The 24958-nt window shown below is 36.7% G+C and overlaps 2 protein-coding genes and 1 long non-coding RNA gene across 6 annotated transcripts in view; 2 read left to right on the forward strand and 1 right to left on the reverse strand.

Moving 5' to 3' along the window:
- Positions 1–1367: 1367 nt before the first annotated feature.
- LOC136777029 (uncharacterized) overlaps positions 1368–24958 on the reverse strand; it is a 212350-nt gene continuing 188759 nt past the window's right edge. The window contains exon 3 of the long non-coding RNA XR_010823208.1: positions 1368–1830. This is a non-coding gene — a long non-coding RNA (uncharacterized lncRNA). The remainder of the gene's footprint in view (positions 1831–24958) is intronic.
- LOC136776758 (differentially expressed in FDCP 6 homolog) lies at positions 15000–18035 on the forward strand. The gene is made up of 9 exons (XM_066732576.1): positions 15000–15369; positions 15476–15595; positions 15892–16098; positions 16190–16305; positions 16392–16515; positions 16592–16939; positions 17031–17232; positions 17309–17464; positions 17549–18035. The coding sequence occupies exons 1-9, from the start codon at positions 15271–15273 to the stop codon at positions 17767–17769; spliced, it is 1593 nt and encodes a 530-aa protein (XP_066588673.1). The 5' UTR covers positions 15000–15270; the 3' UTR covers positions 17770–18035.
- Positions 19019–24958, forward strand: part of LOC136777022 (telomerase-binding protein EST1A-like) — a 78389-nt gene continuing 72449 nt past the window's right edge. For 2 of the 4 annotated variants that reach the window (XM_066733031.1, XM_066733032.1), the window contains exons 1-15: positions 19022–19070; positions 19749–20184; positions 20253–20538; positions 20624–20890; positions 20968–21212; positions 21297–21497; positions 21640–21775; positions 21855–22030; positions 22097–22306; positions 22406–22741; positions 22809–22976; positions 23070–23594; positions 23676–23754; positions 23843–23953; positions 24650–24874. In XM_066733031.1, coding sequence (XP_066589128.1) covers positions 19022–19070; positions 19749–20184; positions 20253–20538; positions 20624–20890; positions 20968–21212; positions 21297–21497; positions 21640–21775; positions 21855–22030; positions 22097–22306; positions 22406–22741; positions 22809–22976; positions 23070–23594; positions 23676–23754; positions 23843–23953; positions 24650–24874 — 3450 coding nt within the window. Of the gene's footprint in view, positions 19071–19748; positions 20185–20252; positions 20539–20623; positions 20891–20967; positions 21213–21296; positions 21498–21639; positions 21776–21854; positions 22031–22096; positions 22307–22405; positions 22742–22808; positions 22977–23069; positions 23595–23675; positions 23755–23842; positions 23954–24034; positions 24047–24649; positions 24875–24958 lie in introns of all 4 variants that reach the window. The other 2 variants (XM_066733034.1, XM_066733033.1) reach the window with 2 other exon arrangements.

A 24958-nucleotide genomic window follows, 5' to 3' on the forward strand; every position in this document is an offset into this window, starting at 1 on the left:
AGATTTACTGTATTCTAATTCGAGTTACTCGCATGGGACGTTGATTTATTTATAATAACGATATGCAATTTTCACAGGGGAGTTTCTACACTCCAATTTCATTATTACTGTAGGAAATAAGAGTGGAGATGAGTGACGATGATTTTAATCGATATAAATATGGCTTCTAGCGGTATACTTGCTCTTTATCACGTATTTCGAACGGCGAAGAAAGAGGTCGACAAGTAGTATACATCCGACGATATCTCTTTCGGTATGTCCCTGTCGCTATTGATAAGAACGCACGGTTAAAGTAGGCTTATCGATTTACAACGCTGCAGACAGCACGACACCGACCAACAAACGCGCCGCCATTCACGAGAATAAACCGATTCATGACTGTACCAACAAATAACTTATAATATTTCTTGGTACAAACATTGCACAGTCCACGTTTGACCGACCGATCACACATTCTTCGATAATGCAAACGCACCAAACTTATATACTCGTGTTATTTAACAATTTACAATATGGAAATATTACAACTAATACGCTTCTATATACAGACTGTTTAGATGCTATATCTCTAGCACAAAGGGTAAAAAAGAAGTCGAGACATTTTCTAGATACGAGCTTTTCGATGACTAGCGTTTCTCGTTAATTTTATTTGGTGTCACTGGTTTGTACTATAGATATATAGCTCTTGAATGGGAATAAAGAGGAGAAGGGTTAAAAGATAAAAAGTTGAAGCGAAAGAAGGAAATGGAAAACGCTTTGGATGGTTCTCGTATAATTCCACAAAATGTTTAGCATACAAAGACAAACATAATGGACGTTGAGATGAGGTTGCGACGAGATCACGGGCCCCAGGCAGGGGCGGTTAATCTACTTTCGAGCTCCATCAGGCAGACACACCCCCCTCCACCCGTTCATCCCTCTGTGTGTTCTGTTCATCCCCTCAGAAACATCTTTGTACGTATTCCCTCTCTCCGCCCTTCTCACTCCTCTCCGCTCACTTCACCAACCTCACCGATACAAGCACGAGGTAACACACCCAGCAACCTAAAACTATCCTTCCCATCAAAACATTATTAAAATTCTCAATTTCTTCTCTCGCAAACCTCCGTCAAAAGATAACGTATACACAGCATGAAAATCAAAAGCTTTCATTGCAGCTTTTGCTCAGTTGTACATATATCCATAAATATTAACGGATAACAGATATATTAATTAATGGTACTCGCTAGATTTTATTTCCTATCAATCCATACTTATTTTTTTAGAAATAAAAACTAAATTTTTCGTGGAAATTTTTACGAGAGCTTTCCTAATAAGATTTTCTAGGCATCCTTCAACTGCCTTAAAATTTGCTAGGAGTTTTCAAAAATGCGTTGAATGTCTGAAACAAAATTTAGCGAACGTCAGACAGCTTGACTCCTGCTTGAGTGCGAACGCCTGTTTTTCACCTCTCTCACAAACCGACGTAATTGCATTCTTTTTCGCCTCGTCCGTAAATGCTCTCTGCTAGAGTACGGGGGTCACTTGTGAAGTGCCGCGGTGCCAGCGCCATGGGATGACAGCCTGTTTGTCAAATAACTTTTCAAACTAATCACCATCCTCACGGCAACGTGAAAAGTTTATCCTGGCTGATATAAACGAGAGGGACGGCTCGCTCTCTTTTGCCTCTTGACTCTCATTCGAGTGCACCAAACCCAAGTATAAGCCAGCCACTTCGCACACACTTACCGAATAACATTTTCTAGCGCCCTTTCTTAATAGTTACTCTTCTCTCTTTCTGGAAATTCCTCGATATTTCTCGTTCTCCATTTCTTCAAATAAAACTCGTACCTAAAATGCAGAAAAAGTACACTTTAATGCTTGATGCTACAAATCATTCAAAATTTCATATAGAATACGATGAATCGCTTGTACGAAGTTTGTCACATAAATGCTCCGAGCATAGATAGAGAGAGACGTGTATCTCCGTGACCTTGAGAGATATCAAATATTCGCAAACGACCTTTCTGAATGCAAATAGTAGGGACTTTGAGACGTTCGAATGGAAACATTGAATATCTCTTATAATTACGAGGATACTCGTCTTTTTCATTCTGTGCTCGGAGTGTTTCAAGCGACGATCTTGTGTAGTATATATATACTTATTATTGCGTGGATGCAACACGTACGAATTTGCAATTGAATAAACCTAATCAGTATTGCTATAAAAGATTATTAAAAATATTCTTTAGTGATAGCGTATGTTTTTGTCACCACAATACGGTCCGTCGCAGTTTTTCAAGTGGATTTTTTTTACACGCTTTCCACTCTTTTCAAGGGCTTGGACCCGCGCAGGGCTCGCATAATTTCCCGAGCACCCAAGTACAGCTGTTAAAATCCCTGTTCTCGAATTACGACGTAATCACGAAAAGAAACATTTCACGACAGCTAACAAACTCAACTTTCCATTTGTCAACTTCTCCAAATTTATTTGGGCCACACTAGCATTAAGCTATAAAGAGGCTCCTTGTTTTCCAAGAATTCTCAATTGACCACCACTAGGTTTGAAAAGGAAACTGAAGCATCCGTTATATACGAAATTTTAGTATTTTTCAAGCTTAACTTTAGGATTAAATAAGTTCGAATTACCTTTTTATTATACAAAGTGCAGCTATATTTTTTCATTGTAACTGAAAGTAAAAATTATTTTAATTATCGCGTTTAACTTATATTTTTCTAGAGAGCTGTAAGAAAAGGTTTAATTACAATTTTTGGGCAGGCAAAGTCGGTCCTATTGGCTTTTGAGAAGAAAAGTTTTGCGTGGTTCACTCGAATGGGGAATACCCGATCAAAGTCCAAACGTTTGGTGAATGTTTACTCGTAAAATATTGGATATTGTCTTAACGTCTGCTTTCCGTGAAAATCGTTCTTCGTCGTGCAAAATCAAATTTGTGTAGGCTCACTCCGGAAATCCTCTAGTCACCTCTCCCTACTCTACAGTGTCTCTGGACCTTGAAGGCAAGACTTTTAACTTTTGACCGGCCAACCGGAAGCGAGTCATTAATGAAGATTCGCGCGACGAGCACGAGTCTCCTCTGCCGCTAGTAATCCTTGCCAAGTGATAGCGTCACAAAACATTTTATGCTTTTATTGGCGACCTTAACGGGAAAGAAAGTGAAAAAAACAATATACTAAAAAAGGGAACCTAAATGCATAATAAAGCTTACGGGTCTCTAGGTCGGGTTTTTATATTAATCCTCCTACAAAAGCTTCCTCGATTCCAAGAAAAAAATTCCTTTCTTTCCTCGCTGTGTACGTGACCTCCTTTACACGAAAAATTACTCAAATCATCGGAAAATTTGCGAGGCTACGATCATCCATCTATCGACATCTTAATTTGTCGAGTAACGGTAGTTAAGATGAGTCGGAGGTAAAAATGAATGAACGAATTTTGGGTAAGACTCTTCTGTTAAATAGGACTTGCACGTAGTAAATTTTAGAGGTATTTTTAGACCGGGCATTTTCTTAAAATTGGTTCTGGCCAATTAAAAGCTAAACGGGAAAATATTTTTCGGTACTAAGCGGTGAAAATGGAGTGAAAGCAAGGAAGCTGACATAAAATTCATTTTGCCGTGTTTGGAGCTAGCACGCGCGTCTCGAGGAACAAGACGACGAGGACCAGTATTAAAATTGTCGTTTGGTACGGCAGGGAATTCGTACCGCTACTGCAGAGTCGTAAAAATAATAAACATAAACGCATAAACCATTGTTTGTGGATTACGGAGTAAAAACCCGTCCGACCTAGCACCTCTCCGGGGTCTCTCTAGGTCAACTACCAACCTACAAATATTGCTTTAGCGCCTCGACTCACCTTCTTCCACTCAAAATAAGGGTTGCCTCATCCACTCGATACACACCAACATTTTTCATCCCTACACCAAAATTCTTATCTCCACTCGTTCACCTTCCTTTTCTTTTCTCATCGAATAATCAAAGATATGTATCTCAAACTTTCTTCCATCTATTCATTATATTATTTTAATTTCTAACGCGTACCCATATTACAGACTTGCATGCTTCTCAGGATTTCGTAATTCTTTTTTTTTCTGAACAATACATATCTTATCAATTAGATGATTGATAAAAACGAGTGTCGATAGGGTTTTACGAATTGAAGCATAGCATGAGACGTTGAGCAAACAGAGCTCTGAAAGACTTCCAAATTATGAACGGTTCAATGCGAAATATTAGTCATCATTGGTGACTAGCTGATTTCAGAGCTTTGCGTGTCGTATTGATAATTTTCAGAAGTAAATACAACTCATTTGTTTGCATTATTCTTCATTGTTTAGTTTTCGAATGTAGAAATCATTCTCTATCGAGACCAAGTAATTATTGCAAGCTTGACACTGGGTTTTTGCTACGAATAATGAATGTCTCGAGGAGCTCGCGTGGATGAGCTGCCCCTTTGTACAGTATACCTGGGCAAGAAAAATTAGGTCAGCCAACTTGGCCTTTATTGGCGTTATTAAGCTTTACGACACAGAAAGGCCTGAATTCACGAGACTGTTTAGGTGCAACGAGGATGATATACTATCTTCCTCAGGAAGGTCTTCACGGTGAAGATTATAAAATTTTGCTAACTTGCATGCAAGTATAATGGGCGGGAACAGTTTGACCCCTTGGCCGATCCTACTTTAGGTCAACTGATTTCCTTCAAACTGCTACTCCTTCCAAAATAGCTATTCAAGACCATCAGCTACCGTGCGGAAACGGTACGTCTCGTCTTTATAAATCCTTTGGGTACCTGAAATTTCATTGTAGCCTAATATTTCATAAATATAAGTCCGGATTAAAACCCATTCCAAGAGTCGGTAAACGTTCACAACGTTAATTCATTGTTAAATGTCAGCGCAATCTTATTCTTTATTAAGAGATATTGAAACATCTCTTATATATTATTTCGCCGTAACATAGTTGACTCTCAAATTTAACAATTTTACAAAAACTGATTGATGCACTTCGTAAAAAAATAATTTATCACAAAGACTGCAGTAAGTAAAACAATTTTCATTTCTTCACACACATATTACCACAAAGGTATTTGTTTAACAGAGACTCTATTTAAATATCGTGTGCATTAATAATTGATAATTTAAAAGTTGAAGATAATAAATCGTAATGAGAGTATCCATAAATATTTTTATACGATCGTGGGAAAGTGTTCATTTGGTTTGCATATATTATTTCGATATATCTCACTGATAGCTTTTTTATGAGTGCTTTCAATACTTTCGCGACATATACATATATATAGCTTATGAAAGTAAAAATATTTATATTATAAATATAAGAGGAGAAGGCGGCTTAAAATGATATTAGGAGTTTCGTGCCATAGACACGGAAGGTGTAGATAGGAGCGATTGTGAGTAACTCTTCGGCAGCATGTATTGGTTTTACGTTTATCAGTGTGCATCTCTTGCCTCTTTGAAAACATTTACAGCCGATATCGTCTGCTTAGTCTCAACGAAGGAACAGACGCCCACCGATGCCGTTCTCTCGCATCGGAGGGTGTCATATGCCACGCTCGCCTTCGACCTTTATTCTTGTGTGGCCACCTCGAAAAGCCCGCAAAGCACGCGTATACAGATGCCTGCGATGAAACTTTTCACGCTATCTCCCGAAAAAACATGACATCTGCCAAATCCACCTCTCCACAGGATTGGACTACTGTTCAACCTGATACTTTTCCCTTGTATTCCTATATGCCATGTCTCGAAAGAAAAAGTCATTTCTGAATACATAAAAATATTCATGAACTTTAGGGCATTCTTTTAGGATTAACGATAGGTTTATACAACGAGCTTTTACTTTGTCGTATTCTCGTATTGAATACGCTAGATTGTTTCTCCTCTCCGTGCAAATAATATAGTTTAGCTGAAGCAAAAGCTATTCGATGCATCAGCCTTATAAATCAATCGGCACTGCTCTTTCTTTCTTACTGGGATCCAATTAAGATTGTTTGTTTTCGTTAGTCGAAAGCGTGACTCCGGTCGAATCAGATTTATCATTGCTCCAGCACGATATCAAAGGGAACTGTGCTAATAGTATATTTAGGGGCTGCCGTTATTTCTACTATCGATTCACGATAACCGGTCTACTTTATAACAGATCTAGCTGCTATTTCAGCCACGCCCGCTTTAAATTGAATTGCTTATCCTTTATCAAATGATTCATCGACATCCATCACTACCGCCTTATCTCCCGATGTTGATCAGCTGGTCACTGCTCAGCTCTCGACTACTGGAATTATCGTGAACTTATCCATGGTCGAACGGTAAATCTTCTTTTTTATTCCATTCCGCCAATCGATTTTTTTTTTTAATTGTATACGTACAGATTGGGCTACTGGAATTTGATCGAGTTTGTAAATTGATAAAGATTATACTTATTTGTATTGTTAATAGTAGAGATCATCTTTTGTTTCTTCATTACACTGAGAAAAAATTCTTTGATTCAAGTAAATCTTTATTTGACTAGTCGTAAATAAATATTTACTTGGTTTTAATAAGTAAATGCTTCCATTCGATACCTATTTTTGTTGAGTTAAATTAATCTTAATCTATTTAATTATATTTCAGTAATATCAAGTAGATTTTTATTTACAATTATTTAATGAAAGAGTTACTTAAATCAAATTACTGCCATTTCTCAGTGCACATTTAATGTTTAACGGCCTAAAATTTTTTTTAATACTGATACATAAGACATTGTAAAATTAGGTGAAAATTTTATACATCTAAATTGGTTTATTTATAGATATATAAATGCAATATATTTATTTAGTTTACGATTGTATCGTGTTTTCGTAGTGGAGCGTTTCGGCTGTTAAAGATTAATTGTTATTTGCCTCTAAATTACTCAGCTATCTAAATATGTTTGCACGTGTCTTCATTTACGATAATCCATTAAAAATTCATTGCATAAGTATTTTCCTCCATTAAAATATTCTAACATACTGTCGCGTCGGTCATTATTACATTTAATTAGTCGGCTTTCAAAGACAACTCCATTTAGGAAAAATTAAAATATTCGTAGTGGTATTTCAATTTTTTCGACTAAGGGTATTATATGTAAAGCTCTATTTATAGTCTCTCTCCAATATAAATTTATACGATTGATGGCGGTTCTGTCGATTTCCCATCTACTGCACAAGATGACTAAAAATCGTTAAGGATTTGAAAATCGGAAAAAATTTGAGATAAAACGTGAAACGTTTGGAGAAGAGAAACTGCGAGACGGACGCTTGAGAAGCCGGTGCCGCGTGTATCGAAAAAGAATCTTATCGCTGTGCAAAGCACGCCGGGTACTCGGGCTGAATTGCTCGGCGCTTTGATCTACCTGTGTACTTACTGGCTATTGCGGAAAGTCTGATTCTTGGAAAAGACGACGCTGGCACACAGCTAGCACCGAAAAGCCGAGTAAAGACCGAGCATCGCAGTTGGTTTACTTTCTAGATAGAGGATCCGTAATCGACACTCACTGCTGCTATATAGCCATCAGCTATTTGTCAGAAACCGATAATACCCCGAACGTCGCGTTTCCTTGTTCCTTATTCACTGTCAGTAATGAAGTTACGAAATATTCACCTAATACCTACGTTATAGATAAATACTGCAATACGTATCGTTACCTATCGATATTGTCGTTCAAATATTTAAGCAAGATACGACGGCAAATTAAATACGAAATCACCTGCAAAGACTTTAGGCTTTCCTAGGTTAAGTTGTATTAAATAATTAATAGCAAGAAACCTAAATATGTATTATATTTCTTTCCTCATTATATATTATCGGCGAGGTTGAAGTAAGCTCTCGTTCGTGGATGATCATGGGGCAGCTCGAGCGGTTATTGACGTCTCGCGTTAAAAGGTTTATGCGTGGGTGGTTGTGGTCAGGAATTTGCGGCTCTGCTTCGTGTCACTCGACAGCAGCGTCAGCAACATAGCCCATTCGAAAACCAGATCACAAATCGTCCAGGGGATGTCGTAGAAGTTTACCACGTACATGTTTGGTCTCGCCTTTCTCTCGTCCCATCCCTTTTTCTCTTTCACGCGTATAACTCGCTTCTTCTCGTTTTCTCTTCTCTAAACAACTAACACATCGTCGAGTCGTCCGGAACAAAGAGCCACTGAAAAAAGTAACAGTCCCACGTTTTACGGTAGTTATGTCCACCGTATCATATTTTTTGTCAATGCTAGACATTATTCTTTGCTCTTCAAGATAAACGTAGATTTTTACAAAATTTTAATGTACACTTTTTCTTCGATAAAAGATCCAGTAATTAAAGCTTTCACTACTTGATAGACCTTAAATCTTTTTATAAGATATAATATCTTTGATGATAACTAATAAGAAGAGCTTAGATACTTATTTTGAATACATTAACGTATAATGATTTTTCAATTGACTTACAAGATAGAGGAATAATTATAGATTATCGTTATACGGTAGAAAGTTGGCAATATAAATCAATGCATTCGTCGAGTTCTGTTTAATAATATAACTGTAGAGAATACTCTCCTCCGTTTGCAGAAATATCGTTAAATAGAAAGCAGTAAATGAAGTTGTGTGTGTGTACGAAGATCTACATTAAACCCTTTTGGCGAAACATATAACAGTAAATCACCTGGTGTCAAAAGTCGTATGGTGAAACGTGGTTGCAATATGTACACAGTATGTATTAGTTCACTGGCTCTCGTTAGGCTTACAAGGAAGGAAAAATGCGAGGCCTTTTCTAACTGGCACGCTTATGGGACCTAACCTTCAGCCTCCTTCTACCTAATAATTCTTCCAAACGTGCTTTCCAATGTTTCAATGAGACGAATCGTCTAAACAGAGGTCTTCACAATACTATTCCGAAATAATTGAATGAAAAATAAATGAAAGGTACACAAATCTGTACATTGATCAAACAACTATTAGAGAAAAGAAAAACACTCAACCTTAAGTTTTATCAAAATAACTATATCATAATTTCTTAACGATTAGTCAAAGAGCATATATGGTGCAGTGCTTTATCGCACGATATTGACCTTTTATTATTATTGCTGAGAAATAGGAAGAAAGATTGAAAGGATTAAAAGCGCGAGACTCCGGTTCACGAAGGAAGTTTTTGGGGAACCTGATGACCTTGAGATGCTACGTAGCTTAGGTAGTAACCACCCGTCGACAGTCGTTTTAATGAAAATAAGTAATCTCGCAAACAGGAATTGTAGCATCGTAAACGGTCTAACAATTGCCTCGTAAATATGAAAGTTTGCGAGGATTTCTTGCCAGGAGGGATCCCCCTTACCGTGGCCGTTCTTGTACCTTTGGGTGGCAATTACGGGACTCGTCGGTGTTTAGTCGGGAGAAGTAGAAGGCTGCAACACCGCCAATGTTGAAGCAGCAGTCACAGGGTGCAATGAGAGTAACTCGGGAAAGTCTAGGTGGTCGCGCGCCGCTGGAAGAAGAGAGGCAAGCCTTGAGGCAGATGGAGCTAAAGAAAAATGTGAGAGAGGGAGTGAGTGAGAAATAGAAAGATTAGAAGAGACGAAATGCCTGGCACAAGAGCAGGAAGAAACGCGTTGGATATTGCGGCCTCCATTATGGGACCCCATAAAACATTTCCCTCCACTCTCGAGGCGCGTGACCTCAAGGCCGTTTCTCGCAACTCTTCGTTTTCTTACCTTCAACCTCACTCCTCTCCTACCGTTCATGCGATACCTTAAACTCACTGTCTTTCACACAATACATGTTTTTTTCGCGTACTTCGAAATTTCGTCATTCATTCTTAAATGCTACGAATTCCTTTCGTCAGATTTATTTGTTGAAATGCTGCAAATCCTGATTTTTACTGATAGCAAGATTTGCCTCGAAAAAGATTCGTCGGATGCAGCAACTAATAAAAACTGTTAGCCGGTTTCTCGGTGGCTGTTTCTAGCTTCCCGAAGGTCCGTTGGACAGGATACTGTAAAATTACTGATGTAAGGAAAACGAAGGACCAATATTATGGCGGCAGTAAACAGATTCGTCAAAGCCACGCGACAGTGTCCCTGGGTTTTCACAGTCAAAACTTCTTTCCCTCCAAATGCACTCGCTCGACTACTGTATGGCAAAAAATTTGGAAAGACATTGATAAAAATGTGTCATTTTTCCCATTTCTTAATTTTGTCTTTTAAATAGTAGTAGGTTGGGATTTTTTTAAATATTGATAAATCTGTTTCAATTGTATTGAAGATGAAGACTAACAACTGTCCGAACGGTAGCTTCTTCAACGACTCCAAAGGTCCAGTTCAATGGAATCTGTAAAATTACCGATAGAAGGACGGCCAAGGACCGACATTATGGCTGCACTAAACAGATTCGTCAAAGCCACGCGACAGTGTCCCTGAGCTTTCACGTCCGGAAGTTCGCAGAGCTCTGACTTGCTCTGCATTACACGTAAACTGTCGATATTAGGAATCATCGTATTTCATTTTTCACTAAGTAATTATTTTAATCATTATTTTTAATACATTTTTTCATCATTTACCGCTATGTTGCGTACAAATGAATCGAAAATGAGCGTAGAGAGCTAATTTGTTATTAGCGCGTTAGAATGGTCAATATTTTAATTTCTGTTGTAATAATAAAGCAAATGTATTTATGCGTTAATATTTAATGATTGGTAGCGACACTGGCTTCTTGAGATTCGCGTATTACAACAAGTTTAGTCACGGTAGCGGATTCTTCTCGGTAGGGTTTAGGTCCGTAGGATGGTGGATCGAGGAAGGACGACAGAACGACGGACCATTATTATGACGGCACTAAAAAGATTCGTCAACGCCACGCGACTTCGTGTCCTGAACTCTCAGGGTCGAAGCTACTTCCGACCGAAGAAGCGCGTGCAAGTCCTTGCGAAGCCATTTCTCTCGCCCTAACAGTTTTTCTCCCCTTATACGCGTGCCACCTATTTTTCTCGAAGGTTACTCAGTTGCACCACTGCTCCCTTAAAATTTCGTTTATTATGCTTAATCATATTTTACTCTACTGTACATTTAATGTTGTGTTTTTACAATAATCCTAATAGAGTTTTCCACTTATAAATATTAAGAAAGTTGTGTATATAGCAAATTTGTGTTAGAATATGAACAGAGAAAATTGTACAGGTATCTTGATAGAATTTAAGCGTGTATGGCAAAGGAGGAGGGGTGAAACAAGAAGAGCAGTGAGGGGACAAATTTTCTGATCTCGGCGATTCCATCATCAGCGACTCGGGGCCGCTAGGACGACAGATAAAAGACAATTGAATTTGAATCATGAATACGAACGAAGCAACGGAGAAGGAGAGAAAGATGACAATCGTGGATTGGTTGGTAAGCGAGGGTAAACGTTTGAGATAGAGGAGAGAGAGAACGAGACCTCGTACTGCAGAGAGGGAGGGAGAGAGAGCGTGTATGTGTATGGGAGAGAGCAAAAGAGAGCGAGAAGGAGAGGGAAGGCGAGGTAACGCAAACCCCGACGGCAATCTGGTGGTAGCTTTGTGCTGGTAATGGCTTCTACCCCTGGCTGGCCTCCAGCACCGAGACCATCCCCTTCTCGTTTAACGGTCTGCGCATATACTCCCAAGCCCACACATACGATGTCGACCTCCTCTCAATCTACACAATCCACCACTACTTGCTCTTCCTCCTCTGCTCAAAAAGCTTTCACTCTACCTAGCGATTGGTATATGTACACGTACAAAACAATATGCGGTTCAAGATTTTCACTATCAAAGTTAATAAATTTTTTCATTTACCTCTCTATGTTTTTCGGAAATTCGAAAGAATTAATAAAACCTATTTTGCACGGAACAAAATAAATTACGCCCTATAAAAGTTAAATATCATAACAGTAATTGCTATTTACCGTACGTAGTAAATGATAATGGAATTTGACATTAACAAATAAAATTATATAAAATTTAATACGTAGAAATTTTAATTGTAATTTATAAGGTTACGGTTGGTTCTCCGACGCTTCTTCGACGTGTTTATCGTCCAAGCTCCGCCTATTTCTCCTGGGTATACATGTGCAACTCTCACTTTGCCCGAGATGACATGTTCGGTAAATATAATAAAACTGCCGCTTCTTAATCAGGTCTGTTGTTAATAATGTTTATATGAGGCATATGGCTTTATCGATGGATATTGCTTTTATTTGTTGCCGGCTACTAAATAGAGAATCGCTCAATGCAATCCTTATATTTTTGTCGTCCCATCGGACGAGGCTATTGATTTCTACGAAAAATTTGTATTATATTGTTTTTTTTTTAAAGTAGTAACGTAAAACTCAAGGATACAGTAAACTAAAGAACGTATGGTTATAATATGATACAAAAATATCATTATTATTAAACTTTATAATTTATAAAAACGAGGTGGGTAGTATTGTTTGACTCGAGGAAAAACTGATTGTAATATTGTAAAATGGAGCTGTTCATTTTAAGATCAGGTAGAGGTATTTATTTCGAATTTGTGTCCTTGTGGAAAATCTAGCTTAAAAGGGGGCGACTTGGTGGGAGATGAGAGGATAAGGGATGATTTTTAAAGGTAGCAAGACGGAGGCATCAGACAGGGCAGTAGCGTAGAATGACGATGCTGACAATAGTGGCACACGAACCGGAGTGTCGTTTTAAGCGCAGCAGTGAGATCTATGCCCACCTCCCTCCTCTCCGTGATTTAGGGTATATTTACCTGCCCTTAAGTACCTTGACGCGTCTGTCGTGACCGAGAACGGTCACTTTGGCATAAATAAGGGCAGTGCGGAGGGTGACTACTTCAAACGACGATGCCTCGTAACAATTTCTGTAAACATATAAACGCACGCACAGCACGTATTCTCAGCTCAAGAATCATCCTCGTTTTTCTATCTGAGAGATTTCGAGAGAAACTTTATTTTCCACTCAGACCGTTTGCGACTTTACTAATTAAACTGATAAATTTTTATTTAACGGCTCAGGTTTTTGTATTGCTGGTTTCTCTCTCAAGCACCATATATTTTTTCATTCTCACTGCCCTACTAAAGATTTACAAATACATACTGGCAATATCTATGTATTTCATTGTTTGTTTTTTAACACTGCACATTGTTTCAAAAATGTATTCAGCTCTGAGAAAGTCAAGACTAAATATTCCGTGCTTTTCTACCTTATTATACATATGGTATAAACAATTTGTCAGAAAGTAATAAGTAATTCTAATTTTAACCTTACTGTAATTTATAAAAGAAAACATAATTTTCTTTAACATTTGCATAATTCTTTAAATATTTTCAATCTTTTAACGCTGAATGAGTATTAGCTGCAGTTTAATTCAGTGTTTATAAAATTGATAATGTTGAATACACAAGAGAAAATGTTGCAAAAATTTCAGACATATTTAAAATTATAAATGTTACAAAATAATTTTTAAAAACTGTGTATATAACGGTTACTGTTAAAACAGAAAATGGTAAAATATTGAGGAATAGAGTACCGACCGTGCATCAGGAAGTTTCTTATGTATACTTGTAGCAACCAATGAAACACATGCCCTAGGTAACATGCTCCTGAAATACCATTACCCGGACGGTAAATGATTTAAATGATAGAATAACGAAAATATTTTCAAATTATTTGTTGAAATTTTAGGTTGTTAAATCTAGTCTGCTAGACTTCTGTTTTTTAGCATACTGTGCAGTACAATACGTATTTCATTTCAATATAAGAAATACAAATTTGAAACCTTTAGTATAATATATTATATGAAAAATTTATAGCATAATAAATGTTTGAGCCTTTTGATTTAATTTTGGCTACATCTTCACCTTTATTACCGTTGGAATAATCATTGTTAAAAACTTAATATTTTTCTTTAGGAAAATTCCACCATATCCGATAATAGCCTTTAAATAGATATTGTTTTTTGAACGAATTGACTAGCTTTACTGAAATTTTATTTCGAATTTGGCTGAAAATGCTAGGCGTATGTAGTTCCTGTGTTACATGACGCGTTTCATAGTAATTTCAACATCTTCAATAATTTTATTTAATGTTGGAATATAGATAAAAGCAAATGTTTTAAGCATTTTTCAAAGTGTTAGCTGTTCCAGAATTACCCTCTCGAATGAGTACTACCTTGACGTGGTGAGAGGGCTTATTACAGACTTCCATGTGACTTTGTTATATGGATGTCAGTAAAACCAAAAGTACTTCAGTAAGAAATTATTAATGGTGACATTCACCGATTTTATTAGGAGTTTTAGCACATCTAGGTTTTTGCTGAGGAAAAGCAATTTCGAGCAGTGAACACAATATGTGGAATCAGGGAGTTTACTTATATAGTTATATGGTTATTTTTAGATCTCAAGTTACTTGTAAAAAACAAGGCGAAGGGAAAAAAAATAAAGATATATCGAAATTCAATTGTGTTCTTATTTTTCCCCTCTTTCACACTTATTTCTAATTTAAAAACCGTTGAAAAGAGAATATGATTGAAAAATGTAGAAATTAAGAGAACTTTAAAAATCATGTTAATTTTTTAAATATCTGATGAGTAACTCATACAAATTTATAAAATTAGGAGAACCTATAATAGATTAGAAATGAATGAATTAACATTCGTACTTTTAAATTATAGTTATCTAATTTGCCGCTAGGTGGAAACGAGATTAGGAATAAAGTAATGTATTTCTAGTCTCTGATTGGCTGATCAATGACTGTGTTCTGAGAATTAATGCCTGGTCTACATTAGAGAGCGCTAAGGATTGTGAGCGCCGCCGTATTTGTCACTGATTGGCTGGTTATCCGTCGTGTTCAGAAACCGTAGCGGTAAGGTCGCACTATTCTAGCCGCAAGCACGGACCGTGCTTGTGAGTAATGTATACGAGGCAGTTCTGACGTCACGAAAAGAACGCCAAGAGAGAAGATCACCATGAGCAGTCCCCCCTTCCCTATGACTAACTGAGTCTGCGCAGAAAACTTACTTGGGTAAAATGATATATGGTTTATTGTATTCATCTAAGCCCATCGTTTTGATAAAATATACGTACAGTACCAAAGAAGAGGAAAAAAGCTGTTTCATTTTGTAACAACACACTATTTTAGTTCCTGGTGATTCAACCTTATTCGCCCTACAATACGAACATGGGATAACGATAAGAATAATTTGTTTGAAGCGTTTCGACACCTGTTGCTGATTTCTGTGTTTATATCAGCTATAACTCTCTGCATCTATCATCGAACACAATGGCACATTTGTTGAAAAATTTAACAAATAGCATTTGGCATGCTTTTTACGCTTTGCACGGAAATCAGGTTGATGTCGTTCCTAAATCAAAATTAAAGGTGAGCTATGTTTTTATTATATAAATATAATATCGGGCGTGGCTAAGAATAACTTTTACAAAGCAGTCTGTGATTCATACTTAAACTACTTTTATATTATTCATAGGTTTTAACAGCTAATATAGGAACGATAATGGATTTATACGGAGTTGAAAAGGGGCTCGAACATTTTAGAAGTACTCATTCCCTTACATTCGAGCACTACATGTTTTACTTGCAAAAAGAAGTAATGTACAATTATGTTCTCATTCAAGGTGACCAACCATTTAAAAACCAGCAACTAAAAGTTACATTTATATAGATACGATTATATACAAAAAAGAAAATTCTTCCATATCGCACTGCTATAATAATGAAATAAAAGATACTCATAATATTTTAAACTTTACTCAAATTTTTATTAGCGTAAAACTCATGAGTTGGATCGGTCACCTTTTCTTATATTTCCACTTCTGTAATTTTTTAATTATTATTACTTTTTAAACTATTATACGGTTTTTTGTTGTCATGTTAAACTCGAAGGTTTTCTCATCCATCACCGACGCAATGTCAATAAAAAGCTACAGAGCCTTGCAGGAGGGTATTGATGAGATCTGTTGGCTGGTGTGTAAGAAAAACTATTTGCAGCGGTCACATTCGGTGTTCGCAGATCTTGGCGTTTATCAGTTATTTAGAGTATTTTGTTTATTAGCCGAGATCGATATGGATTCTACGGATCCCTCTTACTTGGTTCGTACAAGAAACATTTAAAATTAACGGTATCTTCGATAGTTTTTTAAGCATACATTATTTCTCATATTTTTTAATGATGGTTTTACAGGTAACAATGCATAGCGAGGAAGTGGCGCAGGTAGCTTCTCACTTAGTAACGTCACTGGGACTGCAGTGGGACGCGACAGATTTTGCAGGATTATCAATGGCGATTGGAACGTTTAGGTATTTATAAATATTTGGATTGGTTGCGGGGTTTACACTGGTGTAAATTATTGTATGAATTAATATAAAAATTTACTTGTAAAAAGATTTTCTACATTTCTGGCGGTTCTGGAATCCAAATACAGTGGAGGGGGAGCACTGGACAGTATGGCACTGGCAGAGGCAGTCGACGATCTTTACCAAATATACATAGAAGATGTTATCAAAAAAGTAATGTGGAATTTGGTTTTTTCAATTAAAACTGTGGGCACGCTACTAGGCTAATAAAGGATGGAATTTTAAATAGGGCTATTTAATGAAGAAAGGATTCCTTTTGCCAACTTTACGTTTCTTTTGGTTCGTACTGAGGCCCGGAGAGTTAGCGTATTACAAAGATTCCCAACAAAAGGAACCATCTGGCGTAATAACGCTAAATGCAAATTGCTGGGCGGATACGTCGTCGAATAGCTGCAGTAACAAGCCTGACAGAAGATTTGTTTTGAGCACATCAGAACATAGATGCATAGAATTAGTAGCGGAAGATCACAAAGGAAGACAGCAATGGTTGGCAGCGTTGCAAATCGCTATTCGAAATTCCGGCGAAAAAGTCTCGTATCAAAGAATGTTAGCTGACGAAAGGAGGTCTTTACGCCAAGTTAGTCGACGCGTTATAAAAAATAAACTAATTTCGGTCTATTTTACTTAGTCTCGATAGAATAATTAAAAACAATTTTAATTTGACAAAGGCAATGAAGCAAGAAAAAGAAGAAACCAGATTGGAGCTAAAACAGGAGAGGAAAGCAAGAATAGCAGCCGAGCTTGAAGCCAGAAGATTAGAAGTGTTGTCAAAAGAAGAATGTGCCAAAGTACAAGAATTGGAAGACGTAAAACAGAAACTAGAAATTTTGTTGCAGGAAGAAAAACAAGCATTACGGGACGAAGAAATAGGTAGTTCTTTAGTTCCTTCGATTGAAACATGCAATATTTTCTTATTATAATTCTATTTTTATTTTTCAATTACCAGTACGAAGCCTGCAAGCGAGAGTGTTACGCGAGGAATGGGAAAAGCGAGAGCACTTAGAAAGGATCCAAGAACAGCAAGAAGTATTATTGCAGTCCGAGAAACTGAAGCGTTTAGAGTTTGAGCGTAAACAAGAAGAAAATGAACGGCAATTGCATGGTAATATAAATATTTAATAACTATGAGTATATGATAAGTGTGTAAGAACAAGAATTTTGTTTAAAGCGTAAGATATTTGTTTAGAGGCAGAGTTGCGACTGGGAGAATTGGAAGCAGAGAGACAAAGGTTGGATGCCGAGCTTCGTATAGCCAGAGCGAAAGCAAAACGTGCAGAGGAAGCAGAAATCTTATTGGAAAGAGAAATGGTCGTAACCAGACCTTGGAGGGTCGTAGAAAGAATTAGAAGATCGCAGAGTTTTATACCAACGACAAAGGAGAAGCCACTGAGAACTATGGAGAAGTAATATACATATATTTAATAGACATTAAACAGAAACGGCCTTGTTATATACGTTTAAATTAACCAAATTTTACGTAATTTATTGCATTAATGTTTTTAATGAAGGACTGAATAACAATTGAAAGTTTCATGTGAAAGCGTATTATAAAATATCAGCGAAAATCAGGTGGAAGAAAAAATTAAAAACTATAAATGAATATTTGATTTTGTGAAACTAAGTTTCCATTACAGTGTTTTTTTACGCCGCTTGTGATATGTAAATTGTTGATAATAAATAAATTTTTATACATAATAGAGTTGTATTATTTATTTTCTACATAACTAACCAATGACGAACCACGAGTAAAGTTTATAAATAAATTATTGATTAGATTAGTAACGAAGATTTCTTCAATTCTTCATATGACCGTAATATATAAATAGGACATCGGCAATGCTAACTCCACACAATACTACGGAAAATTTATTCGTATGTAGATTATCTATAATGTAGAATATAATTTTTGTGCGTTAAAAAATAGAGCGATGATAGACAAACTACATTCAAATCAATTTCCCGCAGTGTAAGGAAAGAACATCAATACATTGCAAAATTAGCAGTAACCACATTGTACTCTTACGACGGTCATAACCGATTTATAATTGACAATCCATTCCTATAGCAAAGCTACTTACTATACAGCGTAGTATATGTATAGTTTAAAATGGCAGACCCCAGGACTTGGGCATCATTGGTGAGAGATGACTCGTGTGTGTGTGTGTGTGAGCGGGGTATCCATGGGTGCATTCCAAATTATGCATGAAGCGCATAGAATGTACAGTTTATGTCACATTTATTATAGAATTTAAGTTCTTACTGCGCGCATATGCGTGACTCGGAACGCGACCCATTTATGACGCTTAGTATACAGAATGAGCTTAACCGATTTCAATTACGAATTAACTTCCAAGTTCCAGATATCGCGGGAAATTGAATCGGTCTGTTTAGAGTAAATAAATAGAATAGGAACTTTAGCAGAGAATTTACTGATTGAAGTCAGCCAGAAGGTCGATAAATTAATTTCCTACAGTTTAGTACAGTTTCCGTGACATGAACTGTATTGCCTGAACTGCCAAGGCTGGTACTTTCTCAACAAAAAATATGCAGGTCTGGGCTGAATACACCCATTATAGCACGAAGAGAACGATACAATTTCCCACATTGAACACACTCTCCATTGACCCTACACAAATTTGTTGTCTGATTGTATTTTAATATGGCGAACCGTGACAAAGGACGCAGAAAGTGGGGAGGAATTTCGCAAGGTATAATGAAAGAAGCGATGTTAATTAAAGTTTTTTCAGCTGCAACACTTTACATTTCACGAGTTACTTTGGTTAAAGTGTCTCTTAGGTGCAGAAAAAATTGCTTCTTCCTTAATTACTTGAATAGAGCAAGTTAACCTCATCCAAACAAGCTAACCTTAAATACAATCAAGACGATCTTTCTGTTTGGATTTAGTAAAATTTTCAATTGCAACCGGTGAATCGCTCATTCAGACGAATCTTGTAAATAATCTAGCTGTAGAATTAAGAATAAGTACCATAGTTGCTAGTAAAATATGTTTTTTCTATCCCATTTTATAAAACGAATTGTCAAGAACGTCAACAATCAACCCAGTGTCGAAATTACACAAATTTTTCCAACTTTGCGTAATCTATAAACTTTTTGTAAAAGTTTTGAAATCAGCTATTTGTTTGGTGAAGAGTGGTTATTTTATTATTTATATATAATTATATGTGTGTGTGTGTGTGTGTGTTTATGCACCATTTGTTAACAGATTGCATATATGGATGTATATGAAAGTTTAAGATATGCTCTTTCGCAGATTGCTTTTAAACTGTTCAATTTAATATAAATACAATGAGATATTTTAATTTATTATTTCCAGAATGCAAAGAGAAGCCATGTGGGTGATAATGTTTTTTTATCATAATTTGCAGATAATTCTACAGATCCTAAGCTGGATAAAGACAGGCTAATGGGTTTACGAGGTGGAGGGAGTAGAGCTCCACCACAAGCTTTATATAGACCTGGTAGTGGTCCTTTAAGGAAGTCAGGAAGAACGACAGAGGATTATGATCTTGAAAATAACTTGACGGAGAAGCCTAGACCTAATTCTGTGCAACATCGTTTAAAGCAGCCAAGTATTGGTAGATCTCAAAATTGCTCCTTGTTGTCTGAAATCGATGATATTTCAGACAAACTATACGATACACAAATAAATTACAAAAATGATAGTAACAGTGAAGATATGCAAACCTCTAAGAATTTGCACATGGGCAATGATCCGAGAAAGAAGAACAAAAAACCAGAGCAACAGTTGTATGTACCGAAGAAAGTGAAAGAAGCAATGGCTGAGCAAGATGTATCTAATAGGTAAAGAATTCTTAGCTAATTTAATTTGAGAAAGTATTACAGTCATTACATTGTTTATTTTATTCAAGATTACGCAGTGGGTGGGAAGGAGAACGTAATAGAGAAATTAGCATTGATCGTGATAGTCATTCCAGCAGCAAGCAAAGAAATGACAATTATCGCAGTCGTTCTAGCAGACAAGGAAGCCGTGATAGGGAGGGCAGTAGTAGAAATAGAGATGATCAAGGTAAAAGATATTCGGGCAATCGTCGAAATCGGCATGGTAATGAAAATGAGGAACGCTGGAGGTCAGATTCACCAGTAGGTTCTAGGAATAATGGAAATAGAAAGGACAATTTACGAGAGTTGCGGCAGGTAATTTAGTAAAGCGTATAGAGTGCAAATAAAAAGTTTAAGATATGAGCTAAATTCTACTATTTATGTGCATTAATTGTTTCAGGGCTCCGAACCCCTCAATTCTGTTCCAAGCAATGTGAAAGAACCTTCTCGCACTCGTGATACGCGTAGTGTAGAGCCCTTAAGTCACGCAGAGAAGTATCAAGGCAAGCCTCCTTCAGGTAAAAGAGGAATGCGAGATGGTTTTCTTCAAAGTTCAAAATTAGAATCGTTACCACCACGGCTTCAAAGAAAACATCTTTTGGATAATGGCATTACACCGCCACCATCACTAGAAGAATCTTGGAATGGCACTACTGTAACATTCCAAGTAAGCATCATTGTTCCCTCGTTTTTAGTTTAATTTTATTAAGAATCTATCAATAAACTTGATGTTAAACTTTCCAGGGCGCATCCATTTATAAATATCCGCCAGCAATACAGCACTCTCAAACAATGCAAAATTTACCTCCATCTGGTCCACTGCCACCACAACCTAGCTGGTCTAATACTGTTCCAACGAGAAGTAGAGGCAGAGGTAGATATAGGCCGGAAGAGGACAATCTACCCAGTATTGTTAGACCCATTACACCTGACCAGTGTTCAGCCCCTAGTTCTCGATCTCACACTCCGAGTCAAGAGTGTATAAATCGGTATGGATCTGCTCTTATTTCGCTAAAAAATTTAATTATTTTCATATACTTTTGAAATCTTAATTGTCTTCTAAACAATTTAAGGTCTTACGATCGTCGTGGAAGCAATAGTACAATGTATACTAGCATGGAAAGTTTAAGCAGAGCTGACAGTATAAAACCCCCATCACCATCCATGTGCCCAACAATTTCTATAAATACCTCGCACAGACGTCGTCAAGTGTCACCCGATAATCAACGTAGAGGTGTATCGCCCCCTCTAACTTCACATCGTACTTATCATGCGTATGTTCGACATTACTTTTTCCTATTTGCTTTGAAGCAAGTAACCAATTTTACTTGTCGCATTAAAGTTAATTTTTATTTTTCTGTTGGAAAATTTATATCATCCTTTGCACAATTTATATAAAATTCTTATATTTGACAGACAACGAGTAGATAGTAAATCAAATGAACGTGATTATGTTCGCGAGAGCAGTAATACAGATCAAAGCTTGAGCACCACCCAGCCCAAGAACGAGCCTTTTAATTCCATAACGAACACACTTACGGATAAGGCTTTTGTAAGTCTATACATTGTTAAAAAGAGAATAAAATTGATTGTTTCAAGCTCTACAATTAATATCTATTACAAATATGTAGGATTGGAGCGAAGAAGTCGAACTAACAGAAAAGTTAGAAGCAGAACACGCCAGTCGCAGCTCATCAGCTCTAAGTTTGCGTGAGAGTGTAAATGCACCTGGAAATCACACTGCAAGTGAAACCAGTAAACGTTCTAGCAAGAAAAGACATCGTGATAGGAAGGGCGGAGGAGACAGGTAACTTTGTTTGTTTTATTAATTTTTTCTATCGGTATTATAAGATTTAGAATATTTCCATTTTAGAAGTACAAGCCGAGACAAGAGGGTAAACAGCCGTGAAAGACAGAATAATCAACAGAACAGAGAAAATAATAATTATAACAATCAGAAGAGTGGAGGTGGTGGTAGCAGAAGAAACGATAGAAGATCGCGTAATCAACGTAGTCGAGAATCAAGCAAAGATAGAAATTTTCGCAGTAGCAATCGTGCTTTCGACAATCATCACAGACACAGGTGAAATACATATCTATCGATAATCTACGTGTAATTAAGAATAATTATTTAAAACAAGAAGAGATGGATGAAGAAAAAAATAAAATACTTTATGTTTAGACCATCGGATCGATTAATAGAAGAAAATTGGAGAACGGGTAGAAAAATGTCGATTTGCGATTCAGACGAAGGAAGGCAAACCCCTAAAGTTTCAGTACAGCCAGCTATTCCTCCATTATTGAACATTAACACGACTCGTCAACCATCTCCTACTGGACTTAAAAATGCTCAACCACCAGGTGTTCTTGTTTTACCCGATAATAGCCAATCACCGCCTTCTAATCAACCAGCTCCTAGAGAACAAAGTACACAGCAACCACGAACATTATTTGATCCGAATAATCCTAATAAGCCAATTGTTATTACTTCACCTGGTAGTAGAGCTGTGTCTCAAAGGTAATTATTATTCATTGCGGTGAATACTTTGAAATTATATTTATATATTAACAATTGTGTGTTTTAGGGAAAATGATTCAACAACGCAGCTCCCAGGAGCTCCTATATTTCCATCGCGCCCAACAGTTAGTGCATCGCATCACAATTTTCAAGACCCACCGTTGGATGGTTTGCCCCCAGTAACAGATCAATTTGGCAATATGAAACCACCGTGGTATGATCCCTATTCGGAAAGGTGAGTAGTTTCAATCGTTGCATAAAAATTACTGTTATAATTAATGATTGCAGTCTCATATATTTCATAACGTAACTACTTTTTGCATTATAGTTTTCGATCTGCAAAAAACCCGTATCTTTTATTCGATATTGAAAGGGCTGATACGGAGCTACAATGGCTACTAAATTCAGGCAGATTTACGTCAAACTGGGAACGAGTGATATACATAAGACAATTCCTACAAGAGACTTTAAAGACTTTATTAGAGACTGATATTAAATTCTGTCAAGCCGAGAACGTCGAGCAACACTTTTGGAAAATATTATTTTATAATATGATCGAGAGATTAAGGGAGGCAATGCCTAAAGAAAACGCTGAAAGTCGCGAACCTTATAAAAAAATTATGTTGAATATCATTGACGAGGGCACAACGTATTTGGAAGGCTTGTTGACCACTCTTGAAAATACATATGATTTCAAATTAGATATGTTTCTCGTATCGTTAACTCCACCAAAAGGTCTTGGTATTTTGGGCTTAGCCTTGGTTAGTGCACAAAAGATATGCTTGTTCTTGGGAGATTTGGCCAGATATAAGGAGCAGGCTAATGAAACTACGAATTATGGAAAATCTAGACAGTGAGTACATTGTTGAGTGCAACAAGATCAAAGCTGTGAGGTGCACGCGCGCGAGTTACAATAATAATTATATATTTTTAGGTGGTACTTGAAAGCACAGCAAATTAATCCCAAAAATGGTCGACCATACAATCAACTTGCTTTATTAGCCTATTATGCTGTACGTATCTCATGTGTAAAAATGCATATTTTGATTAATAATAATCACTTTGGGCTTATTTTTCTTATTTAATTTTTGTTTTGTTTAGAGACGAAAATTAGATGCGGTATATTACTATATGCGTTCTCTCATGGCATCAAATCCACTTCATTCTGCTAAAGAAAGGTTAATTGTTCTGCTTGAAGAAAATAGGAAAAAGGTAAGTTAACGCTACGATTCAATCGACTAATTTTCTTAATGACACTAACGTTAATAATTTTGTATTTTATTTTGCTGCCAGTATCTGCATTACGTAAGTAAAATTTGATACTTGGTGTGAATCGCTTAGATATCATTTTTAAAGTGCAAAGGCTTAATTAAACTTTTTATACTGGTACGTAGTAATGCGCGCTTGTAAGGATATCGATAGATCTTTTCTTTTCATATGTACATTTATAGCTGCTGACGCCTGTCCCATTTTATATTAGAACTTTTAATTATCAAGTTAAAAATTAATTGAAATAACTCACCAGAATTGTATCTTTTGGTCTGATGTTTCTTATTTTTTCGATGTGATACAAGCATATTTATCGCTTCGTACGCTCTGATGCAACAAACTGATGGAATACACGATGATATTGATTTTCAAACGCTGCTTAATACATGCACATTGGCACGTACATTCCCTAGCTGTTATTGATAGTGTCATTATGAATGAAATTGTACATCTGACTTTTCGTTTAGGCAAGCATGAAGAATCACGTATTACTGTACACGCGTAATATAATGCTTGTCTATCATATGTGTAATTCCACTAAACCCGATAATTCAAAAGTAGAGTTTACTCAGTTTAATACTAAGTTTACTTACTCTAGGAAAGGAGATTTAAGTATAATTATTTTGTTCTCCCATCTAGTACGAATCAACCGAGCGTAAACGCAAGGAAGAGAGAGAATGGAAGGAGAGAGCTAGGATGAAGGAGAAAGAAGGAGCGAACAACATTAGTGGTGGATTGAGGAGAGAAATTTGGATTCATCCCGGCGGTAGAAGAGTCAGGCGCACCACTACTCAGGCTACGACTAGCGAAACCAGATTGGCTGAAAGTGATTTAGAGGATTTAGCGCGATTAACAAGCGTAGAGGTGAGAATAATTTTATTCCCCAATTAATCGACATTTCAATTAAAAAAGGATTGTGCTTGATTTGTATAAAATTTCCTTTCATTT

This window comes from Prorops nasuta, unplaced genomic scaffold (genome assembly GCF_024137725.1).
Source record: "Prorops nasuta isolate Cenicafe-Biocafe unplaced genomic scaffold, Cenicafe_Pnas_1.2 PNAS00010, whole genome shotgun sequence".
In the NCBI taxonomy this organism is placed as follows: domain Eukaryota; kingdom Metazoa; phylum Arthropoda; class Insecta; order Hymenoptera; family Bethylidae; genus Prorops; species Prorops nasuta.